Source organism: Leptonychotes weddellii, chromosome 10 (genome assembly GCF_054177405.1).
Source record: "Leptonychotes weddellii isolate Sample4059 chromosome 10, ASM5417740v2, whole genome shotgun sequence".
In the NCBI taxonomy this organism is placed as follows: Eukaryota; Metazoa; Chordata; class Mammalia; order Carnivora; family Phocidae; genus Leptonychotes; species Leptonychotes weddellii.
The window spans coordinates 76,750,217-76,769,091 of NC_138378.1; the positions used below are offsets into that span (position 1 = coordinate 76,750,217).

The 18,875-nt window shown below is 51.3% G+C and overlaps 1 protein-coding gene across 22 annotated transcripts in view; it reads left to right on the plus strand.

The window, feature by feature from the left end:
* DYSF (dysferlin) overlaps window positions 1-18,875 on the plus strand; it is a 204,938-nt gene that overhangs the window by 32,650 nt on the left and 153,413 nt on the right. For 12 of the 22 annotated variants that reach the window (XM_081833664.1, XM_006727994.3, XM_006727992.3 and 9 more), the window contains 7 exons: window positions 4,657-4,762; window positions 13,053-13,167; window positions 14,395-14,487; window positions 14,840-15,051; window positions 16,905-17,033; window positions 17,454-17,516; window positions 18,281-18,331. In XM_081833664.1, the coding sequence (XP_081689790.1) occupies window positions 4,657-4,762; window positions 13,053-13,167; window positions 14,395-14,487; window positions 14,840-15,051; window positions 16,905-17,033; window positions 17,454-17,516; window positions 18,281-18,331 (769 nt within the window). The remainder of the gene's footprint in view (window positions 1-4,656; window positions 4,763-13,052; window positions 13,168-14,394; window positions 14,488-14,839; window positions 15,052-16,904; window positions 17,034-17,453; window positions 17,517-18,280; window positions 18,332-18,875) is intronic. The other 10 variants (XM_081833669.1, XM_006727996.3, XM_006728002.3 and 7 more) reach the window with 1 other exon arrangement.

The window sequence follows — 18,875 nt, forward strand, 5'->3', positions numbered from 1 at the left end:
AGAACCCTGGGATCATGACCTGAGCCGAAGGCAGACGCTTAACCGACTGAGCCACCCAGGTGCCCCTATACACACTCTTGTACTCTGTTTTATCATTTCACAGCGTATCTTGAAGATTTTCCATATATAAGTCTATGGTGTACTCCCCATTATTTGTATAATTGTGCAGTATTCCATTATATGGCTGTACTGTACGTTATTCACGCACCTTCTAGGATGGACATTTGGGTTGCCTCCTGTATTTTGTTCTTATAAACAATATTGTAAAAAAGGCCCAATGTTTTGAAATAAAATTGTTTAGATTTCTTTGTGCTTCATTAAAATAAACTTACTTGGCCACTTTAATTTATAGCTCCCACTTATGGCTCAGATTGGGAGGCTGCTACCCCAGAGCATTTCTCCCATCTCCGACAGGACAGTAGCCCTACTGGGTGATGAGTCTGGGGGCCAGATCTTTATCCATGGAGGAAAAATGTGTGCCTTGTCAATGTGTGAACTGGACCTCTCCTCCCTCCTCCACACCAATTCCTGAACTCCCTCTCAGTCTGTGGGATGGCAGCTGGGATTTCAGCCCTCACATTTCTCCTGTGCCCACGTTCCAGTGGTCCAGAACACAACGCTGCCGAGAGGGATGACAGGTCTGGGAAGACTGGGGAAGCAGTGACATTTTCCTACTGTAGGTTGCAGGTGGTGGGGCCAAGGGGGTTTCCTTCCCACCTGCCCGGCTCTGCCCACACTCAAGAGCTGGCGCTGACGCGGCCTGTGCAGGACCCCCAGGCCCCTCCTTTGACCCTTACTGAATCCTGCCTGCCACAAGTGGCCACTGGTTGGTGCCACCCACTGCCACTGAGCGTGGGGCATTGCTGGCTTGTGTAGACCCCTGGGCCCTAGGGTCTGTGCCTTCGTCTTGATCTTTGGATGCGGTGGGTCTCCCTGAACGTCTGGGCCCTCCTCCGCCGAGGCTGCCTGAATAAAGCCACCTCTCCTCCATCCACCGTGAAGGAATGAATGAAGAGTGGCCATGGGGTTTCCTGTGATCAAGCCTCAGGCCCATCCCACCTCCCCAGGGAGCCCGGCCAACCCAGTCTGGCCTCCCAGAGCAATTCTGTGGGCCCACTCTGGGGCTGCCTGCTCCTTAGGCTTGGGGACAGCCAGCCTGCTGTGCGGCCTCCAGGCTCTCTTCCCAGGGGCGTGGGGGCTTGTGACAGCCACCCAGCTCCTCCAAAGGACTGGTCCCAAGGCCTGTGGCAGGGGTGGGAGGTGGGGGCATTTCAAGGTCCAGCAAGACGTTAAGGGAGGAAATAACAAGCGGTCCCTCCTGGCCCAGGTCTCCCAGCCTCCGGAGGTGCCTGGGCTGACAGGGGTGGGGCCGGCCTTCCCGCTGCATTTCCTCCCATTGTTCCCGCCCCACTTCCGGGAATTCTCCGGGGGCGGGGGGCCGGCGGGCCCGGGGCCAGAAAGGGAGGCCGCAGAGGGCAGGTCGGCTCTGGCCGCCGCGGCCCCGGCTCCGGAGCTGGAGCGCCGGCAGCATGACTGCACCGCGGGACCTGCCCCCCTCTCAGCTCCCGCTGCCCGTTCTGCCTTCCGCTTCCCCAGGGGATCCCTCGGGGAATCGGAGGACCCGAGTTCGAGGGCAGGCTCTGTCATCCGCCTGCTGGAGCCAGTCCCTCTGCTCTGCCGCCCCACTTTACCCGTGAAGGACGGGGGACTCTGGTTGCCAATGTCGCACGGATTCACGGGTCTTTTACACCGACGGTCTTGTCATTTTGACGATGCCTGGGTCCTCACGTAAGCCCAGCTCACTAACACGAGTTTGCTCCTCGGTGAGTCCCAGATAGAGACGACCCCAGCTGGAGCTGTTGCTCAAAGGAAGCTTTCTTTGCCGCAAGTAAGATCGCGGGGAATAGCTTCCAAAGCCGTGACTCCCCTAGCAAGGGGTGAATGGGTTCCTTTTATTGAAAATATTTAGGTAGGGGAGGCTTGTCATCTGTGTGGAGACGGGCACGAGGTCGGTCGTGCGCCTGAAGGAGACATGCCTATCCTAACATTGTATGTTATGTAAATGAGGCTTGTGCTCCAACTTGGGCGGGGATTTACTATTAGCACGAGGTAGAGGTAACTGTCCCTCACTCCATGGGTCCCTCCGTGGTCTGTCTGCGCAGGTGTCAATGGGGAGTGAAGCCCGAACTGGTCTGGATGGTCTGGGCTGCCAGAGCTCTTCACCAGGGCAGTCATTAGGGTTTGAGGGGCAGTTGCGGTTTACGGCTCGAGATGCTATGCTTGTGGGTTCTTTTTCCTGAGTGAAGAGATAAGCTGGATAGAAGCGCTAATGGGAAAATGTGGAACAAAGGTCGGTGGGTACAAGCAGCTGAGCAGTAAAGGTCAGGTCTTGGGAGCTAGCTGGGGACACTGAGGATACTTCAGTCAACACACTGGTGGCAGGTGCCTTCCCCACGCTGGCCCTGGGGCGGACACCCTCCGGGAGCCCCTGCTTAGTAAGCTGTGCTACAAGCCTGCTCCGTGCCGCAAAGGAATATAGCACACACCAGTCCAAATTCTAGAAGATGGGGAATTTTCTAGCATCACGAGGAATGAATGTGAGTGAACGTCTCTCGCTTTAGCCCTTTCTTTAAAGAAATGTTAGAAAAATGTTACAAAATTCAGCACACACCATGCTCCTGCCTTGCTAGCAAGGGAACCTGTAAGGTGACCAAGAGTCCACTGTTTCCAAGAAGAATGGAGCTCAAGTGATTTTATTGAGCGGCTATTAATAGTTAATAAGCAGCTATTAATTAATTGTTTTTATCGTGGTAAAATATATGTAACAAAACTTGCCATTTCAACTATTCTAAATGTACAGCTCAGTGGCATTAAGCACATTCACACTGTTGTGCAACCTTCACCACCCCACAACTTTTTCATCTTCCCAAACTGAAACTCTGTACCTACTAAATAATAACTCCCCATTTCCCCTACCCCCAGCCCCTGGTAACCTCTGTTTTACTTTCTTCATGAACTTGCTTATTTTAGGAACCTCATATACATGGAATCATACAGTATTCGTCCTTTTGTGTCTGTCTTATTTCACTCAGCATCATGTCTCCAAGGTTCATCCATGTTGTAGCATGTGTCAGAATTTTGTTCTTTTTTAAGGCTACCCAAGGCTACTAAGCCTTTTTTAAGGCTAAGTAATATTTCATTGTATGCATGTTTTTATTTGATTTATTTTAATTAATTAATTTTATTTTAATTTTTATTGCATTTTATTTATCCATTCATTTGTTTATTTATCCATTCATCTGTTGATAGACACTTGTGTTGCTTTTATTTTTTGGTGATTGTGAATAATGCTGTTATGAATGGGGGTGTACAAATATCTCTTCAAGTCCCTGGTTTCAAGATTCTTTTTTTTTTTTTTTTTAAGGTTTTATTTATTTATTTGACAGAGAGAGACACAGTGAGAGAGGGAACACAAGCAGGGAGAGTGGGAGAAGGAGAAGCAGGCTTCCCGCCGAGCAGGAAGCCCGATGTGGGGCTCGATCCCAGGACCCCGGGACCATGACCTGAGCCGAAGGCAGATGCTTAACGACTGAGCCACCCAGGCACCCCAGTTCTTTTGAGTATATACCCAGAAGTAGAATTGCTAGATTATATGGTTTGATCCATTTTTGCATTCCCTTTTTTCCATGCCCGTCAGCAGAGCACAAGGGTTCCAATTTCTCCACATCCTTACCAACTTTTGTTTTCTGTTTTTTGGATAGTAGCCATCCTAATGAACGTGAGGTGATCTCTCACTGTGAGCAGCCAGTGTTAAAATCAGCTATTTAGGGGCATCTGGGTGGCTTAGTCGGTTAAACGTTCGACTCTTGGTTTCGGCTCAGGTAGTGATCATGAGCTCATGCTCCACATCGGATGCAGTTTGCCCATTTCTTAGCAGGGAACACAAATTTTTTCCTTGGCACTCTTTGGAAGGGTCCCTTAACTGGTCATCACTCGGTGACCTACTCTATCCTAAGAGCCCGTTCGTTTATGGGGCCCCCACCCCTCACTCGGAGATTCTGCCTTATGTATATGTGGTGTGATAGTCCCTGGCCTCTCTTGGGAGTGGGGTATGTCTGCCCTTCCCCAATTTGCTTTTCTCCCTGTTCCTGAAGACAAGAAAGACTGTTTTTCATTTATGACCATTGCTGGCCGAGCCCTGGGAACCCGGGATAGACGGCCTGTGTCAATGTGGCTGCGGAGCAAGCAGATGTGGTGGTGGGGTCCCCCTGCAGGGGTCCCCCTGCTTTCAGGAGACCGGTGGATTGCTGAGGTCTGATGGGCAAGGCAGCCCTTCTATGGGAGTATCCAGGCGGACAGGGGTGGTGGGTCTGGCCCTCTGGGGAAAGGCAGAAATCTGACCTTGGGAGAAGGGAAGGTGTCTCTCATCCTTGTGCAGGGAAGGGGGAGCCTGACCCTCCAGGGATGATGCATGGGGTGACTGGGGGCAGGGGGCTAGGGAGCCTTGAGGGTTTCTAAGGGACTGTGGTGTTCGAGGCAGATCAGTTTTGTCTGCAGGGTGTTTGTGTGGTAAGGTGCTGGCGGGGGGTGGTATGTTGGAAGAAGAGCCAGGCACATTAAGCTAGTTCTCTACATTCTACTTTTCTCTCCACTTAGGTTCTTGGGGGAAGCCCAAGTCCCACTCCGGGAGGTTCTCGCCACCCCCAGTCTGTCTGCCAGCTTCAACGCCCCCCTGCTGGACACCAAGAAGCAGCCCACAGGGGTAAGTGCCCACTGGGCCTTTGCATCAGGCTAGCGTCTGGTCTGAGGCCTTGCCTTTCTGATGCCAGTGGCGTGTCATAGCCCATCTACCAGCAACCAGCCCTGGCCCCCCCGAGCTCTGGCCAGGGAGGGGAATTGGCATGGAAGGGACGGGAAGGGGACAGGAGGGAGCCCTGGCCCTTCCTGTGGGGCTCAAGTCAGCCTTGCCTCACACCAGCCTGGCCTGCCCCTGGGTCCCCTCCTGCCCTGGAGGGAGGCATGGTCACCTCCAGGGATTGGTTCCTTCTTTTTTTTTTTTTAAAGATTTTATTTATTTATTTGACAGAGAGAGAGACAGCGAGAGAGGGAACACAAGCAGGGGCAGTGGGAGAGGGAGAAGCAGGCTTCCCGCAGAGCAGGGAGCCCCATGTGGGGCTCGATCCCAGGATCCTGGGATCATGACCTGAGCCGAAGGCAGACGCTTAACAACTGAGCCACCCAGGCACCCCCAGGGATTGGTTCTTTACTAGAAACCTGATGACTCCCCAAGCTTCCTGGGCAGCTTTGGTGATGGCTCCCCCAATCTCCTCGGTAGCCCTCCCTCACTTCCCCACCCCATCTCCAGATCTGGAATATCTGAGTCATCTGGGTGGCAGATCACAAGGGAAGGGAGACAGACATCCCCCTCCCCTGCCCACCAGAACGTGTTAGACCCTCTTCCTTTGCTCCATTGTCCTTCCTGCCCCTCCCCCAGCCTTTCCAGTGCTCTTCCAGTCCTTGCAGACAATTCCCAGCCCTCATCTCTGGCTTCCCGTTATTTTTAGGGAGCTAAATATACCCTGCAGGGTTCTTTCTTCCTGGTCAGTAGAACTCCTGACCTTCCCTCTGGGTCAGCTCCACCTACCAGGAGGCACTGGGGGACTATCCATTTGGAAATACTTCCTCCCAGTGGGGCCCTGGGGATTCTGGGCTGCATTCTCTTTGAGTGGGGCTACCTTGTGTCTGTGTGTGTGTGTGAGGGTGGGGAACCTTGGCTGGCTTAGTAAATCAGGAAGTGGCAAATCTGGCAGAACTCTGAAAGGAACCACTACTGGGTATTGAGAGCTGGAGAAAGAGAGTGACTGACTGAAGTCACACAGCGAATCCATGTCCAAATGGGGACAAGTCGGAGGGTGGCACATCTCCTAAACTCTCAGGGGTGGTGGCGACTTGGACTCCTGGCCCACTGCCTTTCTGATGCTGGAATTTCCTCCAGAGGCATCTTAGGCTAGTGGTGGCTGGATGCTTCCCTGATGGAGAGAGGTTACTTCCCAGGAGAATCCATCCCTTTCTCAGACGGTGCTCACTGGCAGGACATTCTGGTTTAGTGCGGTGATCACTTGTAGGTTTGTAAGCTCTTCAGGGGCTTCCCAAGTGAAATCTGGAACCAGTCCCCTTACATGGAAGGCAGGAAGAGACCCAAGAAAGAGGCAAGCCACTCCAGACTGGGAGGCGGCAGGGTTAGTAAGCTAGGGGACTTACCTATGAGGCGTGTCTGGGGTGGCAGCAAGATGAGTAGATCTCTGCACCCATCTACCACATCTTAGAAGTTTATATAGAGCTCTTAACTGGGTTCAGTCATATATACCATCCAGATAGTCTCAACACCATGTCACTAGCTCAAGACTCTGCCTGGAGCAACCTCTGGGAGCAAGGAGGGCAAGCAGAACTTACATTCCATGGAGAGTGGAGGGGGTGAAGAGCCTCTAATTGCCTGGGTTTATCATGGGTCAGCTGGTGGGCACATCCTCTCAGTGACCTCCAGCATCACTGAGCCTGTCTCCATCACCTTCTGAATCCCCCTTGTCCTCCCCCTGAGTTCTCCAGTCTACTCATGCAATCTAAGGGTTCTAGCGCCAATTTCCAATTTTGCCCCCGACACCACCAAGGAATTCTCTGACCCCAGCTGGGCATCCTATAACTCAACTCAATTCTGACACTGTCTATCCAGGAACAGCTCTGGGTTAAGGGCTCAGTCCTACAAGACCTCCCCTTCCCCTTCCGATGCCAGTCCCAAGTCCAGGTTCCCCTGTGCTTCTGACCAACTGGCTCTAGATTGGACGTTCCTGTGACCTCCTCCTTGGGTTTGATTAACTTGCTAGAGTGGCTCACAGGACTCAGAAAAACATTCTACTTACCAGATTACTGGTTATTATCCAACCTGGAAGCTCTCCAATCCCTGTCCTTTGGGGTTTTATGGAGGCTTCATTGGCAATTGAACTCCATCTCCAGCCTGGATCTCCTCCCTGGAAGTGGTGGGGGCTGAAAGTTCTACAACCCTCTAACCGCAAGGTTGGCTTCACTAGCAACCAGATGCCATCCTTAGGTGATTTCCAAAGTCACCTCATTAGCACAACAAAAGACACCTTGATGGCTCTTACTACTTAGGAAAGTCCAAGGAATTCCTAAAAGGGGCTCTGTGCCAGAAACAGGGATAATGACTAAATATACATATAGACACCACATATGTAATTATAAATCACAGTATCACAACCCTAGAGTCAAGAAGGACTCCAAGCACTTCTGGATCCTGAAGAGGACCACAGCTTTCTGTAAAGGTGTAGAGAACTCATGGAGGAACTGTAGATAGCTGGTGAGGGAGATACTTTGTCAGGGATCTGAGAAACACTTACTAACATTTACCAGTTTATTAAAAAGATATAACAAAGCATATGAATCAACTGCCAGAGGAAGAGATAGATAGGGCAAAGTCCTGAACAAAGGAACTTCTGTCCTTGTGGAGCTTGGGACCCTGTTCAGTGGCACATGGAAGCATTCGAGTTCCCTCAGCATGGAAACTCTCTGAAAAAAGAGACCAAAAAACTTGAGTTTTTAATGGAGACTTCATTATAGTCATGATTGACTAAGTCATTGGCCATTGGATAATGCAACCTTCAGCCCCTCTCTCCTCCCCAGAGGTTGGGAGGGATGGGATTGAAAGTTCCAACCCTCTAATCGCATGGTTGGTCCTCCTGGCAACCAGCTCCCACCCTTCCGTGGGGTCCAAAAGTCACCTTCATTAATAACAAGACACCCATTTTACCTTTATGGCTCTGAAGCGTTTTCAGGAACTGTGGATGAAGACCCAATATTTCTGAGAAATATAGTTTGGTCACCTGAATGACCAAATACGTGTTTCTTATAAATCATTAAATCACAGCCTCCAGTGCCTTCAACCAGGGTTTCTAGCTTCTGGCTTAGCTGCTCAAACATCTCTCCACTCTTGCCCTCTTGGCATCCATGACTGGTGTTTCTTGCAAGTTCTCCTGCCCTTGGGCCCCTCTAAGCTCAGATACCTGTCCAGCCCCTGAGACACAGCTTTTCACACCTGGTCCCTGTCCACGGGGCTGAGCCAGGTTGGTGACCATCCCTGAATGCCTCACCTTTCCTCCTCTGGCTCTTTGTTCCCACACTCTGTGCTTGGGAACCTGGTGTCTGTCGGGGGAGTGGGGAGTGGGCTGGTCTGGGGTTTGGTCGTGCTAAGCTCAGTGTCAGAGAGCTGTGGCCGAGGAAGCAGGCAGTAAGCAATGGGGCTGAGCATGGTGGGGTGGGCAAAGGACCCCAGAGCTTAGCCACATGACCTGTAGGAGGATCTGATGAGGTTGTCCTCTGTCTCTGTCTTTGGTTTCCTAGGCCCTTCTAGCCTGGGGGCCAGACAGGACCCTCCAGAGTTCTGTGCTGTTGTTGACTGTGGGCCCCAAGATGGCAGACACAGGTGACAGGTTCCCTGCTCCAGGGCAGCGTGTCCTGGTGGACACATCTGACTGATAATGGTCATGGGACAGGATGACTGCATGGCGGTGCCAGGGCTGGAGACTTGAGAAATGGGGCTATCAGGTGGGGTACCTTGATGTGATTGGCCTCAGAGGGACTCTAGGCCAAGGTCATGTGGTTTGGGAGAGCATGGAGCTCACAGATGTCCCATAGGAAGAAAATCTCAGCTTTGATAACCGTTATGTCTGGAGAAGGGGACAGGCACTGAGGTATGACATCATGGTGAAGGTGGCAGATCCTGACCCTGGGTGGGGTCAGGACCATAGACACGCCCCCCTAGAGATCCCCGGTAGAGCTAAAGGCCTCTAATATTAATCACCTGTGGTCCCGAAGCAGTGGTCCCCAGAGCCTGTTCTAGGCCCTGGGCTTTAGATCCTCTGAAGCTGCCAGGGATGTCCCTGTGGCTCCTTGATGGGTAAATAAAAGATGGAGCTGGCTCTGTGCCGGAAGTCTCATTCAAGTGCCTGGACCCACCAGGATGTCTCCATTTCCTCAGGAGGTTGGTGTGGGGCTCTCAGTATGTGGGTAGCTGATACTCAGGAAACCTTGGGAAGGGCTGCCTGGGTGGTCTTCAGATTCTGGGGCTGTAGCTCCTTCCTGCTTCTCCTGCAGGGCTGCTCCCAAACCCCCATGCTAAGGCCCTGGTCCACAGGCCATGGAGGGGGCGGTCATTCTCCTGTGGGCCCACGTCTGCACTGAGCACAGAGATGGTGTGCAAAGTCCCCGAGGCTGTGGAGGGCTTGGGTGGGCAAGTCACGCTCCGAGAAATAAGAAGGGGTGTTCTCCAAGGGGATCTGGTCCTAGGGCCAGGGGACCTCAGGCACCAAGGGTTAGAAGAATGGTGGGGGGGTGTGTGTGAAAGGCAGCCAAGGTGTGTCCCCTCCAAGGTTTGGCTTCTCTCTCCTCACCTCAGTGGGGTCCACTCAGACCACTCGATTTAACACTGCCGCCCCTCCTGCTCCCCCTTGCTCTGGTCGACTTTTCTTTCTAACGTACTTTATTAAGTTAGGTTATCTATTTCATTTTTTATTTATTGTCTGTCCCCTCTGCCAGGATGTCAGCTCCATGGGGATGGGAGGTTTCACTTTGTTCATGGAAGTATCCCACGATCTTGAAGTGCTTGGCCCTTAGCAGGTGCTCCATATATATTTGTGCAGGAAATGAATAAGCAAATTAATGAGTGAATGGGTCCGGCCAGATATGGCAGGTGGGACGCTGTCCGACCTTTCAGATGCTTGCCAAGCTCAGGCTGAGCCAAGCAATCAGCCCACAGAGGGCTGGCCTCATGGGCAGCTAGGCCCTGCACTTGGTTTAATTCTCTGCTGTTGCCGTCTTGACATTCCTAATACCTTTTTAACAAGGGACCATATTTTCATTTTGCACTTAGCCTCACGCTACTTCTGAAGAGTGGGAATCAGCATGAACGGGGCAGGGGCTTTATTTGTCTCTCTGAGTGAGATTCCTATGATTATAGCAGAAGCAGATTTCTCAGATTTTTAACCTCTTATTTTAAAATAATTTAAGTTTTAGAGAGAAGTTTCGAGAATAGTACAAAGTACTGTTTAGAACAAAAAAGTCACCAACCTCCTGGCCCATCACGCTGAATTTAGTGTGTGTTTTCTCCGATTAAGGACTTTTTCCTATGGAGCCTACAACCTTCAGAAACCGAGGGAATGAGTGTTGATACAGCGCTGCCATCCAAACCACAGACCCCCCCATTCAAGTTTATCAGTTTTTTCAGCAGTGTCCTTTGTAGCAAAAAGATCCAATTCAGGATTATATGTTGTGTTAGTTGTTTGTCTTCAGTCTCCTTCCGTCTGGGAGAATTCATCGGTCTTTCTTTGGCTTTTACAACCTTGGGACCTTGACGCTTTGGGGACTGCAGGCCAGTTCTCCTGTAGAATGTCTCCCAGTTTGGGTCTGTGTGAGGTTTCCTTGCGATTAGATTTAGGCTGAGCGTCTTTGGCAGGAAGAGAACACCGTGACCATGTGTTGCTGTCATTGTATCCGGATGACTGTTCTCTTAACCTTGAGCATTTGATGAATGTCGCCTTTGCCGGCTTTCTCCACCCATCACCAATCCAGTCCCTTTTCTAATAGGTAGGAATTGTGGGGGGAGGTACCTTGTGACTCTAAATACTCTGATTCTCATCCAACTTTTACCCGGCAGTTTTCATATCCACTGTTGTTTCATTGGTTGGATTAATTCTTGTTTTGATGGTTGTCAAATGGTGATGTCCTAAGCCAATTATTTTTTTCTGCCTTCATCAGTTGGTATTTCACTGTAAGGAGAAGCTTTCTTCTGTCCTATTTATTTATGTGTAGATTACTGTATTCCTATTTTATTCAGTGGTTTAATTTACTATATTTATTTTCATATTTAAATTGTCCCAGATTTGGCCAGTGGGAGTCCGTGAAAATAGGTTTCTGCGTCCTTTGGACATGTTTCTATCATTCTTTGGGTATTGCCTTGCTTTCTGGCACAAAAGGGTTCCAGGGTCATCTACTTTTGCTGGACTAGCCCTAGAATTAGTTATTTTTCCAAAGAGCCCAGCTTGCCTTTTGATGAAGTGGGGGAAAGCCCCAGGATGGTTGTTAAAAGTACAGATGCCCAGGTCCACCCCAGACCTGCTGACTGGAATCTCCAGGAGTTCAGGGGTGGTGATGAGTGTCTGGGCAAGGAGGTGGGGCCCCAGAAGCTGTTCTTTCCTCTCTGGGCTGCAGGAGCTTAGGGTGCATGGCTTGCGGCATGCTCAAGTGGCGACACCTGCTGGTGATTCTCAAACCTGCACAGCAGGCAGCAAGGGCAGAGCCTTGGTTCCATGACAGAAAGGGTCTCATTGCCTTCCTGGCCTCTCCCTGGGTCTCTTGGGACGCTGAGCTGGCGCTGGCTTCCTTCCCTGGTGCTCTGAGCCCCACCCTTCCACGGGTCCTGCCCTCCCTTAGCCTGGCTGCCCCTGCCCAGGCCCCAGTCTGGGGGTTCAAGCCCCAGACCTGGAGCCATCCAGTACCTATGGCCCTTTCTGTCTCAGGACCAGGATTCGCCCCAGGAGTTTCTGGAATCCTTAATATTACTCAGTGGAGATGTCTAGTGAATTATGCTGAGCTGCTCAGGGGATATTATGCATTATTAACAATTATGTTTATACAGGATTTGTCAAAACCTGGGAAATGCTTACTGTTTAACATAAGGAAAACAGAAAAGCATTTTATATACAGAAGGGCTGTTCAGTATTTGTTTAAAAAGATTGGAGAGAATTAGATCAAAATGTGAATAAAGGTGGACTTAAGGCAATTTATTTTCTCTTGCATTTTCTTTTTTCTCTTTCTTTTTTAAGATTTATTTATTTATTTGAGAGGGAGAGGGGGAGAGTGGGAGCATGAGTGGGAGGAGGGAAGAGGGAGAGAAACTCAAGCAGACTCCCCACTGAGCATTGACCGCCCCCCCACCACAATGCGGGGCTTGATCTCAAGACCCATGAGATCATGGCCCATGAGATCATGACCTGAGCTGAAACCAGGAGTTGGATGCTTGACCAACCAACTGTGCCACCCAGGCGCCCCACATTATTTTTTTTTTCTTTAAGGTTTCTGTACTCTCTAAACTTTCTTCAATAGAGCATTTATTATTTTGATCCATAAAAAGGCTGCCCCAGGAGGCCTGCTGGACCTATGGTACCAGGGAAGGCTGGGCCAGGCCCCCACTGGCCTAGGAGCTATAAGGCTGGAGAGCCTGCTGAGGCTGTTTCTTCAGGTTCTAGGGCCCTTTGAACAGTGCAGGTCTTGTCGCAGGGGAGATGCAGTGTGTCCGTGGGGTGACAACACAGGGCAGGCTTTCCTGGCCCATGAGAATGGGGTGACTAGTCCCTCTCCCCTCAGCTGGTCAAAGCTGGAACAGCTAAGTTCGAGTTGGGGGACAGGGGTGCTTCTGGGAAGGAAGAGGGCTCAGAAGGGTGAGCAGCACCCTGAGACTCTCAGAGCTAGCTGGGGCCTGAGCAGAGCAAGGCTGAGCCGCTTGTGGAGAAACAGGGGAGGGCCCTCAGTTAAGCAGAATGGCCAAGGGGCTTTTTCCTGAAGATGGGCCTAGGCTGAGAGTTGAAAAATCCTGCAGGAGAGGTTGAATTGCTGATTCATTTATAGACGCTTATGATGTGCTCTGTCAGCTCATTTCATCCCCATTTGACCCTACGAGGAAGGTACGATTGTTGTTAGTACCCTCATTTTACAGATGAGGGAAGTGAGGTACAGTGAGGTTCTAGATCTTGACCAAGACTGCACAGCTTCTGAGTGGTAGAAGCTGACTCTGGATTCTGTGCTTGGGACCACTTGACCATGCTGATGGGCCCCTGGGGTGGCTTTGCCCCAGCCTCCTGCAAACCTGGCCCCCGTCAGAGCCATCATCCTTGGCGAAGGGGTAGAAGGAACAGGAAGGATGCTGGCTGGTGGTGGGCCGAGGCCAGTGCACTAACCTGCTGCTCTCCTACCCCCATCTCTTCCAGGCCTCGCTGGTCCTGCAGGTGTCCTACACGCCACTCCCTGGAGCCGTGCCCCTGTTCCCACCCTCTGCGTCTCTGGAACCCTCCCCGACTCTGCCTGACGTGGATATGGTGGCTGGTGAGGAGCCCACCCTGACAGGGCCCCTGGGAAGAAGCCCCACAGCAGTGGTGGAGCCTGGGGGTGGGAGGCCAGAGTGAGGCTTCAGCCAGCCTCTGCAGCCTTCCCCAAGTCGGGGGCAGCCCAGGTCCAGAGAAGAGAGGACACCAGCGGGTGGGGAGTCCTGCGAGCTACCTTCTGCCACGCAGAGAAAGTGCCACTGGGATTAGTGTGAAGAAGTCCTCCTGGGGAGGGGCTGTGCCTGGGCAGCTCTCAGCTGGGTGGGAGCTTCGGAGGGCGTGCCTGTGCTGGGATGGGGTCTGCCCCAGATGATACCCGGGGCCACACCCGCTCCCCAGAGGTGAATGCTTCCCTGCTCTGGAACTTCATAGGCCTTTGGTGATGGCGTCGTAATGACAGAGCTGGGGTTTCCTTGAAAGAGCCCTGGGCCGATGTCAGGGGACATGAGTTCCTTTCTTGACTTTGGCACCAAGTAGCTGTGTGACTTTGGGCTGGCCACTCTCCCTCTCTGGGCCTACGGTTTATCATTTGTGAAACGAGCGGACTGAGTTGGCAAGTTCCGAGGTTGCCTCAGGTCTCTTCACTTGCCTCTGTGGGCCTTGTCACAGGAGGATCCAGCCCAGGGTGCTTGGCTTGCCCTTGCGGGGCTGGTGAGGCCTCCATGTGGCCCAGCCTGCTGGAATGTGCAGGAAGCTACACCGATGGGCCAGGTGGGGACTTGGCCATGGGAAAGAGCCTGCAGTTTCTCTCCTGGTGAAGGGAGCTCGAGGCAAACATGGCATTAAAACCCAAGCCTCTGGTGGGGGTGTGCCCTAGGCCTGTCCTGCCCAGGCATGTTGTTGGAGCTTCACACCGTCTGAGCTTGGAGATAGGGACATCAGTCTGGACTGGGGCATAGGGTGGGTGGTGGGCAGAAAGAAGGGGTGCTCCTGGTGACAGAGTGGGGAGGGTGAAGGGCTCGAGTGTTCTGGGACCACCTTGGAGGTGGGTCTGACAGAGTTAGGGTTCGGGCCACTCAGGGAAAGCTCCCAAAGGTGACAAATTTCTAGTCCTGCCTGGAAGGTGGTGAGAAGGGACAGTGTCCAGAAGACATGGGAACTGTTTCTGAGCTTTGTGCCAGGCTAGAGCAGCCAGGGAGAGCGGGTTTGGGGTGGGGGTGCCCTAGGTTGGCTCCCCTCACCCAGCTCCCTCCTCACCTCCTGGGGCTGTGCCTTGCCCCTATGCCAGGTGGGGGACAGAGCCGGGCTGAGACTTGGTCCCTGCTCAGTGACAGCACCGTGGACACGAGATACTCTGGAAAGAAGTGGCTGGCCCCCACGGGTGAGACACGGGTCAGGCAATCCCGATCCTGATCCTACCACCCGTAACCGGCTCTTTGCTGCCATCTGTCAGCTCACCAGAGTGGGACGTGGGATGAGGTGGTCATAGGGGCTGATCCTGCAGGACATGGTGGGGAGGGCTAGGGCCATTCGATTTCCTTCCTGTTGACTAACTGGACTGACTGCCCTCCTGTCTCAGCTGTTGAAAGCTCTTCTTCTTTCTCCCTCAACCATCCTGGCTCACTGACAGGAGGGGAGGTGGGTGGTGGGTCTTCGTGCCCAAGCCCTTTGGCTCCTCCATTGGCTGGATGGGGTCAGAGGGACCAGCCCTTATTAGCACCCTCTCCGCCCAGACACAGGAGGAGAGGAGGACACCGAGGACCAGGGGCTCACGGGAGATGAGGCAGAGCCATTACTGGATCAGAGCGGTGCCCCAGGCCCCGGGGCCCCCACCACCCCGAGGAAGCCACCTTCCCATCCGCCCCCCTACCACCCTGGGAGCAAGAGGAAAAGAAGTGCTCCCACGGCCAGAAAGCTGCTGTCGGACAAACCGCAGGACTTCCAGGTAATGGGCTGACTCTCTGACCACAGTCTCCTCTTTTCGATAATGTCTGTCCAGCCTGGGGCAGGTCCTAAGGGCTCTCCTAGGCAGGAGTCTCTGGTTTCCCCGGGTCCCTGGCAGGTGCGGAATGAGCAGTTCATGTGTTGTTGTGCCTCAGAACACAGCCCCTGGTTTTGTTCTTTTAAAAAAGAGGGTGGGGAGCACTGCAGAGATTCAGCCTATCTTTACATTTGTTATGTGTTTTCCAACCAGGGTTCATCTGGCTAGCTAGCTTTTGGCTCCTCGTAGTGTGGTCCTTGGGCTGCAGCAGGGGCAGCAGGTGGAAGCTGGCTGGAAACGCACACCGCCAGCCCTGCTGAATCAGAATCTGCATTTTAACAAGACCCCCAAACTAAGAAGCTCTGTCTAGTGCTCTGTTTTCTCTCTTGATCCATGCCCTTCCTTACAGCCATGGATTCTTCGGAAGGCCAAGCAGAATTTGAGCTTGTTCAAGCTCTTCACAGAATGAAACTATTAATATTAACTCTTGGGCATATTTAATTTTATTTATTTTTTTAAAACATTTATGTATTTATTTGAGAGAGAGTGTGTGCACACACACACACACACAAGCACGCACAAGCAGGGGGAGGGACAGAGGGAGAGGAGAGACAGAATCTCAAGCAGATGTCATGCTAAGCGTGGAGCTCAACTGGGGGCTCGATTGCACAACCCCGAGATCATGACCTGAGCCCAAACCGACAGTCAGATGCTTAGCCCACCCAGGTGCCCCAACCCTCTGGCATATTTTAATCCAAAAATCCACCCGATTTTATTGCATTTTAATTTTGGTCCTTTGCTTATTCTTTTTCTTTTGTATGAAATTTCCCATATTGATATAGTTACATTTAGTGATATTGAGCTCTTCAGAACTACTTTTAAAGTTAAAAACAGGAAACTTAGCTCTTTGTTAAGTGCAACAAATTGTAAAAATACATTTTACTTCTAAATCGTGGTAATTTAAGCAAAAGTACTACCTGTAACCACTGTGTATTTGCCTGAGAGACAAAATTCTGACATTATTATTATTTTTATTCCCAAGTCATGTACTTATTGCCTTTTTCTCCTTCGAAAATTAATGTATGTTTATTGTAGAAAACTTAGAAAACACAGGAAAATGAAGAGAATAAAAACCATGGATCTACCTTCCCATTGTTATTAATAATATATTCTTCTATAGTACGGCTTAAAATCCAAAAGCATTGGTCGATCCAACGATAAATAACTGCTGATTAAAACTTAAAACAAGTAAACATCTTATTTTTCCATGAAAATTGTTCTAGTATTTTAAAACTTCATCTTTTCAAATATTTTGCCTAAATTTGGAAGCACAGATATTCCTGAAACCTTTCTTTACTTAAAATTCAACGGAGAAAACTCTTAAGTAACACAAGAAAGTGTTGTGTCTTATAAAGAATAAAGTGGGGTCACTTCACTGTGTCAGCTCAGCCTCCGAGGGAGCTGTTAGTGAAGAACATTCAGGCCACTTAGATGCGCCGGCGTCAAGGGGTCTGAGGAAGGGCTGTGCCGATGGTCGTGTGAAATGAGCTGGGGTCTGGGTCCTCGGCCCAGCCCTGGAATTTAGTGCTGGGAGCTTTCTTGGGGCAGCTTGGCAGCTCTTGTGCAGAACTATGGGATTTTATAGATGCAAGGGACCTTGGCAGGAAAATACGACTGTTCTTATAATGCTCTTCCTGATACCTTTTTAATACCATTCCCAAGAAGTCAGCAATGAGAACGATCCCTGAGATTTCCGACTCTCTTGGGGCCTGACTACTTCGGCCTTCCTCCCGCTCATGCCTCCTCTTGGCTTTCAGATCAGGGTGCAAGTGATCGAGGGTCGCCAGCTGCCAGGGGTGAATATCAAGCCTGTGGTCAAGGTCACGGCTGCCGGGCAGACCAAGAGGACACGGATCCACAAGGGAAACAGCCCACTCTTCAACGAGGTGGGAGATGCTGGATATCAGGATGAGAACCACAGGGGCCCTTCCGAATTGGGAATGCACAGCAGACACCTGACAATCCATTTGGTTTTTGTATTGAGAGATATGCCAGGTCCCCAGTAGGGTATCCGATGAACTGGAGGGAGGGTTCTAGCTCTTATTCCCGCCTTGGGCTCCCAATGCTCCACGTCTCTGACACGCTGTAGGGCTGGCCCCCCGCCCTGTCCCTGAGATGACAACCTCTATGAGGGCAAGGGTGGGATACCCCAGAACTTGTGGAATCCCCAGAGCTCGTTGTTCAGCTGAGCTCAGTCCACACTTCTGGGTGGACCAGACCTGAAGGCTGTGGGCAGCGGCCGACCCTCTCCTCAGCCCCCGGGGTCGGCAGGCACTCATTTGTTTTCCTTTTGCCCTGAACCTCAGACTCTCTTCTTCAATGTGTTTGACTCTCCCTCGGAGCTGTTTGACGAGCCCATCTTTATCACGGTACGTCTCAGCAATCAGTGTTTCTCTGTGGGTTACGTGTACACTCGCGGGCACACCACCGTGCACGTGTGTATGTGTGTGTATCAGTGTGCATGTGTGTGCGTGCCTATCGGTGTGAGTGTGAGCTAGTGTGAGGAAGAAGCATGCGGCCCAGGGCACGGGTGAGGGGAGCGGCTCACCGCCAAGCTCTGCTGGTCACAGAAATGGCGTCGGCAGCTCAGATGGAGGCAACAGCCGAGTGGGGAACCCCCACTGCCCAGCACCCCCACAGGGGCGGCAGGTCAGGGTTCTGATATCATTCTCGCAGTGGACCCTGATTCTCATTTTATTTTGTTTGCCCATGTGCCTGTTTCTGGCCAGGATCTTCTTTCTTTGGGTCTCAGCTCTTTTTTTTTTTTTCCTTTTTTTGGGGCTTTCTTCTGAAAGGCAGTGTAGTTTAGTTGTTGAAGGTGTGGGCTCTGGAACCACCGTCGGGGCTCTGGTCCTGACTCTGCCGTTTAGGGGTTGTGTGATGCTCTACAAGTCCTGTAGTCTCTCTGTGCCTCTGTTCCTTCATCTGTAAAATGGGCATAATAATAATACCTACTCAGGGGGTTCACGTGAGTGTTAAACATTGCTCAGAACAGTCTCTGGAACAGAGCAAGTGCTCTACGTAATTGGCTGTTACTGTTTGGGAGGGAAGAGCTGTTGTGTTGGGTCCTGTCTGAGCCAACGTTTACTTGTAAATAAGAGTTTTAATTTATCTCCGCCCCCCCCCCCACCAGGTGGTAGATTCCCGTTCTCTCCGGACAGATGCTCTCATTGGGGAATTCCGGGTAATTATGTATTTTCTTTGAAAGCAGTTAGTTGTCACTAGTTCACGTTAGTGGAGGCTCTGTACATAATGTGCAGAGGCTGGTGCCTCAGGGGTCCTGTTCCTCTCAGTCTGTGTTGGGGAAATACAGTTAAAAAAAAAAAAAAAGACAAGACAAAATCTTCTCCAAACTCAGAAATCCTCTCCACAAAGGTCGTAGAGAAACAATAGACTTTTATTATTGAATAAGTATCAATCCAGAAGGTGATGCACATGACAGGCAATCCACTAGGAGATGGTAAAGGCAGCAAGAAATCCTTTACAACGCTGAGCAGATACAACCCATCCGGTACTTGTTCTCAGCATAACTAGTCCTCAAGGCAGACGACTGACAGTGCTCTCGGCCACACACAGTTCATCCTCACCACCTGGTAATTGGGTTGACCATCTGTGTTAGCTAATTGACTTTCTTCAGAGGAAAAAACACAGAAAAACTTGCATTTTTGTGATGAGAGTTGTTTTACAACTTGGACCCAGGCCTGTGTTGAAAGCAGGCCCCTCCCTTC